We start from the raw sequence: 13,064 nt of genomic DNA on the forward strand, positions 1-13,064 counted from the left end.
ACGAGCCGGCTTGACCGGCGTTATTGGCATTGAACCGCGCGGTTCAGCTAGCGCAAACATCGAGAAAGCCATGACGGGGTCATATGCATTCTGGTGAGGCAAGGCTCCAGAAGCTAGCTAGCTTGCGCCTCGCCGACCAAGTGACCCCGGGGCAACAAGGTGTGTCCTGCGTCTTCCTAAATCTGAAGTGGCGGCTGTCTTGGATTGAGTCCGGACAAGGACCCAACTTATCCTTATATATCTGAAAAAGATAGTAGGGTTGCATTTGCCACCTGGGCCCATTTTCACACATGTTTTACTGCCAATAAACCGTTTAACGGTTCACGCGAGGAAATATGTATGTGTTACTCAAAATGTTTGCTTTACAAGTTTTTGCAGTACGTTTGTCATATACAAAAACGTGGCCGATATTAAAACTATCGATTTTCTTCATTAACGATCTTCTTAATATATATATATATTTATAAATTAAAAGACAACAAAGGGACATCTAAAACATTTAACTACTAATATATAGCAACGTCCTAAATATCCTCCTCGTCGCCGGATATGTCGATGATATCGTTGTGGCTGGTGGACATGGTTGCCGCTACACCGGAGGTAGATGCCTCGGCATCGTTGGCAGCGACGATCTTGCTAGTCATCACTACGTGCTATCTATCTTCCTCACGTTTGTACGCGAAGGGTGCCAACAACACCTCTTGCTCCTCGAGCATCGTCTCATCCTCTTCCTCATACTGCTACTCAGCCAGTACCCACTATTCAAGTTGCGGTGACTCGACTTCCTCTGTCGCAGTCACCACGTCTTCATCATCCTCCGAATTCCTTTCTACTTCGTCATATTTGGAGGACCCACCGGAGTACGAGGAGCCGACTTCATGGTCAGTGCACTAGAGGGGCTGCTCCTCCTCCGTGATCGGAGATGCTTGTCCCTCCTTCGCCACCGGAGTCCGGAGGCGACTGCTCAACATGGTGACGTTGCGCCGACGGGCACTGTCAAATGCAAGAGAGGCGAGCAGTCTTCTTGATGTGAACCATGTCGAAGTGTTGTGTGCCTACTATAGTAGTCGTGTGTTCCAAGAGGGCGGTGGTTAGGGGCTTTATGTAACACGGGCTGAGGAAGCCGAGCCGTTGGCAACACATATGTGGAACACGAGAGGAAGGCAAAGAAGCCACATGCGTGACAGAATACCACAAGGCGACATTGTGAAAGTTGTACACATGACTTTTAACTTATAGCCGTCTGGGATGGGTAGAAGAAAATGAGACGAGCACACTACGGAAATGTTACAAAGGTTTACACACGATGCACGACCTTCTAACCATTTGGCCATGGTCGATGTATCCGTTGATAATTACTTTTAAATGGACCATGCTTGTCACTTGTGCGTTGTAACCGCACAGAGGAGTGACCGGACTGTGCACACATGATTCAAATTATTCGGTGTCTACATTGTTCCGCACCACACGGAAAAGTACTTCGGTGTGCCATATGGGGACTTGAAGGTCTGATATGTACTAGTGATGTAGGGTTCGCTAGTATATATTATGCAATTGCACAAAATATACGTAAATTGCAGTCAACATGAATTGTAATCAAACATGTAACATCATCGAATCATAAGCAATTGCACAATTATATGTAATTGCACAATAATGTGCAATTGCGCATTAGTATGATATTTGTATAGTGAAATTTGCTATTGTGGAATAGCTCATTACCACATAAATTAAAGTGGTCATGAATGTCCAATTGCATATTAGTGTGCAAGTGTGAAGTAGCATATATTATTTACATGTTTTCCTCGTGGAGTTGTATAGTTTGGAAATACAAAAATAATGTAAAAAAGTACACAATATTATGTTAACTGGAGTTGTCGGACCCAACATCTCATTTAAATCCCCCAAAAATTAAAAGCAAACCCGGTCTTTAAAAGAAGTTATTGTTGCTTACTTGGTAGTCACTAATACAACCGATCTCGCTTGGAGCGGTCCACGTTCTTTTTATGAGAAGACATCACCAGACTCACACATGTTTACCCGACTGCCGTGGATAGTCGGCAACTTTTTCCCTTGCACTCCGCGTAGGGTGTCTTTGTCGAGTGTATGTAAAAATACACTCGACAAATTATTCGGCACTCGGAAGCTATGCTGTTTTCGGTAGTGGATAATCCATTTTTTTTCACAAGAATTAGGGTAAGCATAATTCTGATAACCGAAACTTCGATCAAGTGGCTTGTATAAATAGAAAATTTTAGTCAGGGTAAACCTGGAAAATACACAAAGGACATCTGAGGAGAACATTTCTGCCTAAATATTTGGGACAAAGTCTCAAAAGGGAAAAATATTCACAAAGAATAGGAGGATCAATCTCAATATGAAAAATCGATATCAATCCATTCCACTATAGTATGTCTATGTGCTCTAATATCATTCTCAACACATAAAACCGAACATGGGAAGTTCTACGCTACTAAAATTGTACAAACAAAAATGCCACTTTTGATTTAAATCATGAGCCCCACACATGATGAATCCAGAACACCGAGGTGACTTGCGTGGCGCGCCAGACCAAAATCTGAATGGTTGCACCCTAACTTGTAGTATAAAAAATCATATACATATTTATTTGTCTAAAGTTGCAATACAAAATCTAAATTTGCACATTCAACCATGGCTTATGCTCTCATAACGTACATTTTTCCTTATTTTTATCATGGGACTATGTTCTTGTGTTAGTGCAACAGTCGACATGTGGGTGGCCAGGGTGAAATCATCCGAGTTTTTTTTTTATAAATCCAGTATTTAAAATAATTAAATGTCCTCGGTTAAAATATTCATGATTTGTGTGCCTAGGACGGGCGTGTTAACGCAATATACTTTGACTTAACCTATCCAGCACATATTCATCAATGATGTATCTAAAAAGATTCATCGGCACTACGAATTATATCCATCATAGGCACACATATATAATATGATGGAAATAACTAAGGTTATTGCTCCAAAAGCTAAAAATCGTGACATACACGGAACTAGATTCTGCTAACTTGGACATGTACATAGGAACCTTATGCAACATATACGGCAAACAATTTCCTTCTTATGGTCTTCATATATTCATCAGTGATGTACCTAAAGAAAAAATCACCAATGCTGCAAATTATATCCATCATAGACTAATGTATGCAATGTGATATGATTAACTGCGGGTATCCATCCAAGGGCTAAGAAACCTGGCATGGGCATGCCTAGAGTCTGCCAGTTCGAACATATATAGACACTTTATGCAACATATACTACACATATACACCTAATAAAGACTTGTAAATATCCAGTAACAATAATAGCATCTTTAAATGAATACGCGAAACTAGAATGCACGATTGACCTGATTTTTTTTCTGAAATAGGTGCCTTTTTTTTCCTTTATGGTTCCGTAAAGAGGTTAGTAATGCCATGAAAACATTCAGTTGAACGCAAACGTTCTGTTCTGACTAGAGTTATGTATTTCCTGGCACACCTCATCTTCTCGGACCATACCTTCCAGCTACCGCGCGCGTGTAGGAAGCACTGAGAGCTCAACTGCAGGTCGCAGGTCGTATTTGCGTTTTCTAACACTCCGTATATATTCACTGAAATGGCACCATGCATGCATGCAATCTCGCTGCTAAAAGCGACGGTGTACAAAACTTCACCTGCAGCCGGATTACACTTCCCTCTCACACGTACACGACCACAGACGACCGTGACAGCACGTACGCGTCCAAAAACATTCCAATTGGACTGATCTCCATGGATTTGGAAGGATCTGTGACAGATGTGCGGCTCACGCACAGTGGGCGACGTGGATGCTCGGATCTGCGTTCATCCAACCTACCCTTGTAGTTGTAGGATAGGACGCATGCACTGCGGTGCACGACACCCACTCAAGCGGCTACGGCTAGACCTGCAACGGATTGAGCTTCTCGAAGGAAGCTTTGCTCATGATGACCCAATACTTAAGTACCCTCGTTTGCATCTATATATATATGATACAATTAGCATGCAAATCCAGAGGTAACACTTTGGTGGGGGGAATGGCGTCGTCCAGATTGGAGCAGTCCGTGCTGCTTCTGCTTCAGCAGGACCCAGCAATGGCCTCCCTCCTCGCGGTCGCGCTGGCCACCGTTATCCTCCTCCTCGTCGCCTCCTTGAGCAGAGGCAGCGGCCGCCGGAAGCGGCTCCCGCCGAGCCCGTGGAGCCTGCCGGTGATCGGGCACCTGCACCTGGTGCGCCCGCCGGTGCACCGCACCTTCCGCGACCTGGCGGCGCAGCTGGGCCCGCTCATGCACGTCCGGCTCGGCTCCACCCACTGCGTCGTGGCCAGCTCCGCCGCCGTCGCCAGCGAGCTCATCCGGAGCCACGAGGGCAAGATCTCGGAGCGGCCGCTCACGGCCGTGGCCCGGCAGTTCGCGTACGGCTCCGACGGCTTCGCCTTCGCGCCCTACAGCCCGCACTGGCGCTTCATGAAGCGGCTCTGCATGTCCGAGCTCCTCGGGCCCCGCACCGTCGACCAGCTCCGCCCCATCCGCCGCGCCGGCCTCGTGTCCATGCTACAGAGCGTTCTGCTGGCGTCGTCATCGTCGTCGGTGGTGGACCTGACCAGCGCGCTCATCCGGCTGTCCAACACGTCCATCATCAGGATGATGGCCAGCACGGTGCCCGCCAGCATCACGGACGAGGCGCAGGTGCTGGTGAAGGCGGTGGCGGAGCTGGTGGGCGCGTTCAACGTCGAGGACTACATCGCCGTGTGCCGGGGGTGGGACCTCCAGGGCCTCGGCCGCCGGGCCGCCGACGTGCACCGCCGCTTCGACGCGCTCATGGAGGACATGATCAGGCACAAGGAGGAGGCCCGCGAGGCCAGGAGGATGCGGGAGGACCCGGCCGCGGAGAACAACAAGAAGGCGGCGTCCACGCCGGTCACCGGCAAGGACTTGCTCGACATCCTGCTGGACAAGATGGAGGACGACATGGCCGCGGAGGTCACGCTCACCAGGGAGAAGATCAAAGCCTTCTTCATCGTACGATATATCAGAGCTTTCAGCTATATGCCTATAACTGTCTTCTTCTTGTCGTGCATGAATGAAATTAATTTTTCTCCTGTACGTAACCTGTGCATGCATGTGGATAATGCAGGACGTGGTGACGGCCGGCTCCGACACGTCGGCGGCGATGGTCGAGTGGATGGTCGCGGAGCTGATGAACCACCCGGAGTGCCTCCGCAAGGTCCGCGCCGAGATCGACGCCGTCGTCGGCCGCGACAGGATCGCCGGCGAGGGCGACGTGGCGAGCCTCCCGTACCTGATGGCGGCGTACAAGGAGACGCTGCGTCTGCGCCCCGCGGCGCCCATCGCGCACCGGCAGTCGACGGAGGAGATGGAGCTGGTTGCCGGCGGTGGAAACTTCACGGTGCCGGCCGGGACGGCGGTGTTCATCAACTTGTGGGCCATCGGCCGCGACCCGTCATACTGGGAATCCCCGCAGGAGTTCCGGCCGGAGCGGTTCATGGCCGGCGGCGGCAACGAAGGGATGGACCCGCGCGGGCAGAACTTCCAGTACCTGCCGTTCGGGAGCGGGCGGCGCGGGTGCCCCGGCATGGGGCTCGCGCTGCAGTCCGTGCCCGGCGTGGTGGCCGCGCTCATCCAGTGCTTCGACTGGACAGTCGTCTCCGGCGACGGTGAGGGGAAGCAGCCGGCCGTGATAGACATGGAGGAGGCCGACGGGCTGGTGTGCGCTCGCAAGCACCCGCTGCTGCTCCGCGCCTCGCCGCGGCTCAGCCCCTTCCCGGCCGTCGTCTAAACCACCACCGTCCACCGGACCGGCAACCCGTACGTACGGACGTGCCAGAACGAACGTCTACTATCCACGTCGGCTGTAGCGTTGCTATCGTCCGTGGGCTGTTGGTTACTATGCTACACTCACTTTTTTTGTGCCGTCCCGCATATGTCAAAACTGGTCTATTGTATATTTCGTTTTCATATATTTTGGTGAACTTGTCTCACTGACACAGGGTGTGAGAAATAATCTAATTGCAAATAAAAGTGTGGCAAATGGTCAAATCGCTGTTACTACCTTAATGGATTACTTGTTAATTACTCCCTGTGTTTCGCTACCTAATCTTAAAACAGTACCACTACTGTATCCGAAGTAATTCACAACACATAAGAAAACTCCTACTCACTCCGATTCATATTACTCGTATCTAGAACTAAAATAGGTCTAGATCATGCATCCATATTAGCTACAATTAATATGGATCAAAGGGAGTACTAGTAAATTCAGCGAAGATTCTTAAAATAAGAAACATTGGCACTACAGCTACATCAATTTACACAAATAGTACAAGATCTTGCTTGCAGGTCAACTACATTTAATTAGCAGGCAGTGCGGCGGTCAACAGTCACACATTTCCATGACATACATATGGAAGCAAATCCAGCAGAAGATGGTTATACAACATACAGATACTATCATTCGCTTCTATTTGCCTTTTACCGCATCGGCACCCTTCGAATCACCATCGTACGCAGAAAGGAAGAATGCAACCTGGTTCTTCTGCAGAAACCTGACAAAATTCATCCATGTGTTCAGCAAAAACCGTTTTGGACTCAATCAAGCAAACTATCAGCAGGGAATATGCCATAACTTGAGAAACAGGAAAGACTAGCATACTTGAGAAATGAGAATGTGCCATAACTAGTTGCAACAAAAACCGTTTTGGACTCAATCAAGCAAACTATCAGCAGGGAATATGCCATAAATAGTTGAATGATTACAAACAAAAACATTTGTTGCAAGTGTGATTGTTCTACCAGAGGAAAGCACAAAATAGGAGTAACAAGAAAGACTTGCATACTTGAGAATGTCCAACAATTTCTGCTGTAATTTGTTGAGTGCGTCTTCTTCCATATTCACAGAAGCCAGTAGCTCTGGCAATTTCACTGTAAAGTGGTAAAATTAACCCTTTCAGAGACTGGTAACAGTGTTCTCACAAAGTGACAATCAGCATGTCCAGGTAACAGGAAAACTATATTGACAAACCAAAGGTAGTGAATGCTACAACTGCACAATAGTACATCGGATCAAGAGAAATAAATTAATAAGATAAAATCAAATATAACTGGTCCAGAACTCTTATAAAGCATATCAAACTGAGGAATTGTAGGAAAGGATAGATCGAAAACACAAGACAGCTTCATGCAGTGGATAATTGAGCATACCGAACAACCGCAGTAGATGCTCGGCTCCATATACAGACGAAGGTGAAACGTCGCCTTTAATTTCTTCTTTATACTGCTTTTGTTCTTTCTTATATAAAAGCATTGCAGGCAATGCTTTGTCAAAGTAACAGCGTAATCCTCTCGTAATCTCAGCATAAGAGTCACTTATTCTACATAAGGTGATAAAGCTTTAATAGAGTTGTGAAGAAAGCAATGCTTGGTACTGAGCATAAAGAACTCAAACAAAACAAAACAAATCAATGATTGACAATAGCTTTGGCTCGCAATTAAATGAAACCTAACCAATATTGCACAGGAACAAAATTTCAAAATTTTCAGTTAGCAATAAGAATAAATATCATAACTGTTGTTGATTAGCTTAACTAGTTGGAAACCTCACCAAACTGATGGTAAATTAGCAGATTAATCCGGCAAAAATGCAAAATTAAAAGGCCAATTGATGTTTTTCCTTCCTGTCATGGTATACGAGTAAAACAATTCGAACATTTAATGCTGCATAGAAATAACAATCACAATCAGGGAAACAGAACACACCAGCCCATACTACAAGTACACATGAAATGGTCAAATGGGATGAGTTCCAGGAAAGCCTCATAAACTGTTACCATCCCAAGCATGTGCATGCACGCCATGGTGCACACATCGCAAGCAAAAACCAGGTATGTGTATCTTGTGGAGAATTTAGGGGTAGCCACCAAGGTAGTTGGTATGTTACGTAGAAGCTAGAAATATGCTTGCTTTTATCCCTTCAAAACTAATCCGGCCAAATATTATATCCAACACTGTATGAAAATTCCCTGATAGTAACTGAATCATCAATTAATATGGCACTGATGCTTTAGCTATGCGGATATGTCGTTGCATAGTAAAAAGATGGCATGTTCAAGGGACCTCACAATTCCAGTAAACTATTACACAGTCACAAATTTACTTGAAACAAAAAATGGGAAATAAACCAGAATTCATAACATAGATTACTGACTTGTTATCCTTCTTTATCCGATGCTCCAAATACTTCTTTAGAATATCATCGACAGTGGGAGATCGAGGTAGTTTTACAAGCTGCAGGACAAGGGGAAATGCTTAAGGTGAGGTCACCAAGTAACATCAGAGAATAGATTCAGCTCACAAATATACAGGAACTGCTCTCACGTTTATGACCAAAAAAATGATGAGGGTGACAAACTTAACCTCTGCATGCTGACAATGGATGATAGCATGACATCTTTCTAGCAACTAAGATTTCAAGTCCAGGTATAGTGCAGTGAACCATATCATCCTCCAATGGGATTCATGGATGATGGTGCAGGATTTCTACCACTGTTAAAGATTTCTAGCTTGGGGACAAGCTGTTTTCTAAAGCAAGTGGAAAAGATACTCTCTTTATGGTGCACATATCTGCGCCAGGGACCAAAGAAGGCCAGTAACTACAACTTGCACAAGAGTAAGAAGTCGAGTCAGAGGGCCATACGATGTTCAAAAAAAGTTCAGTGCCTCTTAAGGATACAATTGGAATCTTGAGTCAGATAGGGTAGAGTTCCATTTGGAAACTATTTAAGTAAAACGGAATAGAATAAAATAACTCAGAATAGTCGGATTGCATGAGATGGGATTAGTTGCAACTGGAGTTGATTGGTCCTATTCAAGTCCTACCCTATGTGATCTTTTCACTCAATTGAGAATAAAAATTCTTCCCAAGCCAAGCGCAGCTCCAGAGCCTCATTACCCAACAAGGGTGAGCCTGAGACCCTGAGTTATCTATGTGACCTTTTTTAGTCTTGTTTAAGACAGATTTCTCTTTCCCACGAACGCCTCCCATGACTGGTAGGAATGATGCTTTAAATAGAAACTCAAATATCAACTACCGGATCATATTTGGATGGTACAGATCAAGGTTGTTCAGCTCACTATGTGGAAGGGCAGACAAGTGAAGCTAAATAATGATTTCTTTTCTAATAAAATGTTGGTAGCTGACATTCATTATTTTATTCTAAGGCTTATTCCTAGTTGATACATACCCTTTCGATTGGCATATTTTTATTCTTTTTCTTTGGCACATGCTAATTCCATGCCAACTGAAAACAATATTATAGCTGCTAATGTAAGAAAGCAAGATGGAGTGCAATTTTGATATACATATAGGAAAGACAGTGAGGTCAAAGAATTGAATACCTTACCCAGCTGCGTGACAAACTCCCAATCATCAACCAGTTGCTTCTTTAGTGTTAAAGGAAATTGTGACATTAGGAGACTTTCTGAGGACCTTCTTTCCTTTTCCTGAATCAACCAAGGTAGCATTTTCTGTGTTTATTTTTGTATATAGGCCATGTACATGCAATAACTTTAACAAGCATACACAATCTCTCAGCACTCCTCTTTTTTACACATTTAGATGCTGACTATTGTTGCTGGTAACTAAGCAGTATAAATTTCGATTTGGAGGACAAACTATTGCATGAAGCAGCAGCCAGTATGGCGAAGCAGCACATCATAAATGACGCGGTAATCACTTATAACTTGTATTTACACTCATTCGTTAAGTACTACCTCCGTTCCAAAATATAAACCTTTTTAGAAAGGCTTATATTTTGGAACGGAGGTAGTATATATTAGCATTTGTAAAGAAAAAAATGCAACCTGTGTCCAAAGTTCTGATGATTATTAACCTAGGGGTTTTCTTTTCCATCCACTAGAGATGTAAGTGCTCTGCACTGGCAAATAATAATTCTCACTCTTCTAATCAATTAAAGTAACATACAGAATATTTCATTATGCAAATTACAAAAGAATGTCAAATAACATGTGTCTGCCCAGTGCCCATGGTGCCAATTTCCAAACAATAGAGTAAATAATCAATAAATGTTAGCATTAAGCAAGAAGACAGAAAATGACATTAGTTCAAGATTAGTATCTGAAAATGCATGGTTATAGTATCCTACTGAATATGGATAGTGTATGCAGACTATCAACTTAATGGGAAAAAGCAATCAATGTAACAAGTTTGGGAATGATAGCCACCTCATTGCCAATCTGATTCTTCCGTTTCTTCCCCTTGACTGGAATTTCAACATAGCAAGATATTAGAATACATTAAACAAATCAGTAGCAGAGCGAATATGAGAACATACAACTTCATTAGCCAATAGAATAGGACAATAGAAATAGATGCTACAAGAATTTTTGTTAAAAGGAACAGCAGACTTACCAACACCCTTAGTGTCCTCTTTATTTGTTTTTGCATCTGCTGAACATAACCCAATTACAAAGAAAAAAATCAAGAAAAAAAATCATCATAATTATATAAATAGGACAAAGATATGAACTTTCTATACACCTTGTTAATGTTCTGAAAAAGGGTCACCTAGCGTGCCTAAGCACTAATGTGCCACCCTCACTAGCAACTAACACCTATTAGATCATTGTGCACTATATTCATTGCTAAATTAACGCATATATAAGCAATCACATAGTTATATATCACTAGAAGCTGTTTCAGCACTGATCACAAAATCACTCCAGCAATGGATTATAGTTTACTTAAAAAAAAAAGATACCCAGGGTGCAATTTGAGTTCCATCAGTCATTGTTAGATCATCATTAATCAGGAAATTCAGTTACAGCAATCCTTTCCTTACAAATGTAGTGCAAGATGATGCTCCTAATTCAACATGCCACTAACCATTAGAGCCTTTGGGGTTATTCTGTGCTGCCCGCCCAGTCTTGATGGTTTTGTCAACTGCTTGGTTCTTCGTAAGTTCTTGCTGTTTGCGAATATTCTCCTCAGTGTACTTCAATAAACGATCACTTGGGACCCATTCATCCCAGCTATAACCATTGAAAATAATAAGATGAAATAATGTGTATGTTAAGGAATAGAAATCAGGGAAAGACAACTAAGTAACTGCAGTGATGGCAATTTATTATTATAACACGAACAAGCACTCAACAGGGATTCATGAAAATATTTAGAGGTACAATATAGCCATGTGCAAGTATAATATGGAGACAAATGCTATCAAAATATGGCCAGGCCCTGCAAGTCACTTCTTTTAGTTATTAATTTACATTAACAAGAGCCTGCAACTAACACTGGAACCGACTTCTGCAAATGATTTATTTACCAATTAACATCACTTCGATTAATGCATCAATAGAAAGAACAGGAGCATAACAGCCAACTTTAAGTGCATATGGAAGACTTATCTAACAGCCACTGTGGTATGCACTTACTTCTTATTCCATCCCTACAAAAAAATGGAAGAGAGAATTTTCATGACTGAAGAAAAGAAGACCTACATTGAATAATAATTATATAAATACATAATACATCAGTTTTTTAGATATCCATTCTTAAGAGTGTCCAACAGTTTGAAAACGGCAAGAGAATAAAGCTATCGGGTGACTATGATGTCATAGAATGGCGATTTGGAGACTTACAAGATAATGGACGAAATATCGCCACTCGTCCTCCCGATTTTCAGTTTTTTGAACCTTCAGAAATCCAAAAAGGAAGAAGAAAGTTTCTCCATTAGCACCGTATTCAACATGCAAAAGGGTACCAGCAAGAAGTACGTATGCAGAGAACAAATATATACTACTGCACAAACTTATCCCCACTAAATCCAACGATACGTCCGTACTATCTGAATCAGGCAGGCCTGCACTAGTGTAATTTTGGGGAAGAAACACTACTCGGCAGAAACAAGAGGGGTTTGCTGCAACTCGAGAAAGAGGATACATTTTGATTTTGCTTGGTGATCCACAAAGCCTAGAAAGTAATCATCAGAGGCCAAAATGAGAAAGTCTCCTAGGATTCTTTAAATCCAGAAGTATATTATGCTAGTGACAGTGCTGCAACTCCTGTATAGATGCGTGATTCCGAAGAAGTAGTTAGCCTAGAAGGACAGTGCATAGATGTAACGCCTCAGTTGATAGCAGTTGTGGAGATCGGTTGCAATGCCCAGAAATCTGGGGTTGCGTAGGCTGATAGTAATGTCGCGTCTACCAATTCATTGTCGACGGCGTTGGGTTCGGACGACCTAAACCCCCTATATTCCCCTGACGGCCCAAACCCTAGCCGCAATCGAACAGGCCAACGAGGTGGACACACTGAACAGTCGGCATCTCGGCCGTCGCCACGCGAACCCTAGACCGGAATGGAGGTGTACCGAGGGGGGGAGGGAGAGGGTGGGTGAAGGAAGGGAAGGGCGACCTTGGCCTCGTAGAGGAGGGGCCCGTGGTAGGCGAGCACCCTCTCGCCCTCCGTGAAGGCCGCCGGGGCGTCCTTGCCCTTGTCCTTGTCCTTGCCGCCGCCGCCCCCGCCGCCGCCGCCGCTCGTGGTGGTGGTCGTGTTGGAGCTGCCCCCCATCGCGCGCACGGCGGTGGACGGAGGGGGAAGTGGAAGTTGGGGGCGATGCGAGGCGAGGTGGGAGACGAGGAACGGACGCACGAAGCAGAAGCAGCAGCGGTTGGAGAAAATGAGGAATTTTTACTTTTGAGCGTCAAAAAAATGATGAAAGTTCGGAATTCTCAATTTACCCCCTAAACCTAAACTCGATCTTAAAGTTCCTTCAGATTACAAACCTCAATTATACTACATTAGCTCAATCCTCGACCCTGAATTCTATAAACCGTTCGGAATTGAACCTTCTACCTTTTTTCGACATGTTTTGAACCGATTTTCTAACGAGTTAGCGGTTTTTCTTCCAACTCATCAACATACAACATACACGGTACATGTATTTTCTCTCTCTCCATATTGCATGATCACCTCATGGCTCAT

The 13,064-nt window shown here is 44.2% G+C and overlaps 2 protein-coding genes across 3 annotated transcripts; one reads left to right on the forward strand and one right to left on the reverse strand.

Moving 5' to 3' along the window:
* Positions 1-4,055: 4,055 nt before the first annotated feature.
* Positions 4,056-6,100, forward strand: LOC127331054 (cytochrome P450 93G1). Its single transcript, XM_051357135.2, has 2 exons — positions 4,056-5,062; positions 5,178-6,100. The coding sequence occupies exons 1-2, from the start codon at positions 4,079-4,081 to the stop codon at positions 5,838-5,840; spliced, it is 1,647 nt and encodes a 548-aa protein (XP_051213095.1). The 5' UTR covers positions 4,056-4,078; the 3' UTR covers positions 5,841-6,100.
* Positions 6,101-6,314: 214 nt separating this feature from the next.
* On the reverse strand, positions 6,315-12,761 carry LOC127331055 (protein MRG1). 2 transcript variants are annotated; one of them, XM_051357137.1, is made up of 11 exons: positions 12,495-12,761; positions 11,720-11,773; positions 11,513-11,526; positions 10,962-11,107; positions 10,488-10,523; positions 10,301-10,338; positions 9,455-9,559; positions 8,265-8,344; positions 7,262-7,431; positions 6,898-6,982; positions 6,315-6,606 (listed from the first exon to the last, which is right to left on the reverse strand). In XM_051357137.1, exons 1-11 carry the CDS (start codon positions 12,648-12,650, stop codon positions 6,522-6,524), a joined length of 969 nt encoding a protein of 322 aa, XP_051213097.1. In that variant the 5' UTR covers positions 12,651-12,761; the 3' UTR covers positions 6,315-6,521. The 2 variants fall into 2 exon arrangements, with proteins under 2 accessions (XP_051213097.1, XP_051213096.1); XM_051357136.2 differs by having other exon boundaries at positions 10,488-10,526; positions 12,495-12,760.
* Between the last annotated feature and the right edge of the window lie 303 nt (positions 12,762-13,064).

Source organism: Lolium perenne, chromosome 2 (genome assembly GCF_019359855.2).
Source record: "Lolium perenne isolate Kyuss_39 chromosome 2, Kyuss_2.0, whole genome shotgun sequence".
Classification (NCBI taxonomy): Eukaryota; Viridiplantae; Streptophyta; class Magnoliopsida; order Poales; family Poaceae; genus Lolium; species Lolium perenne.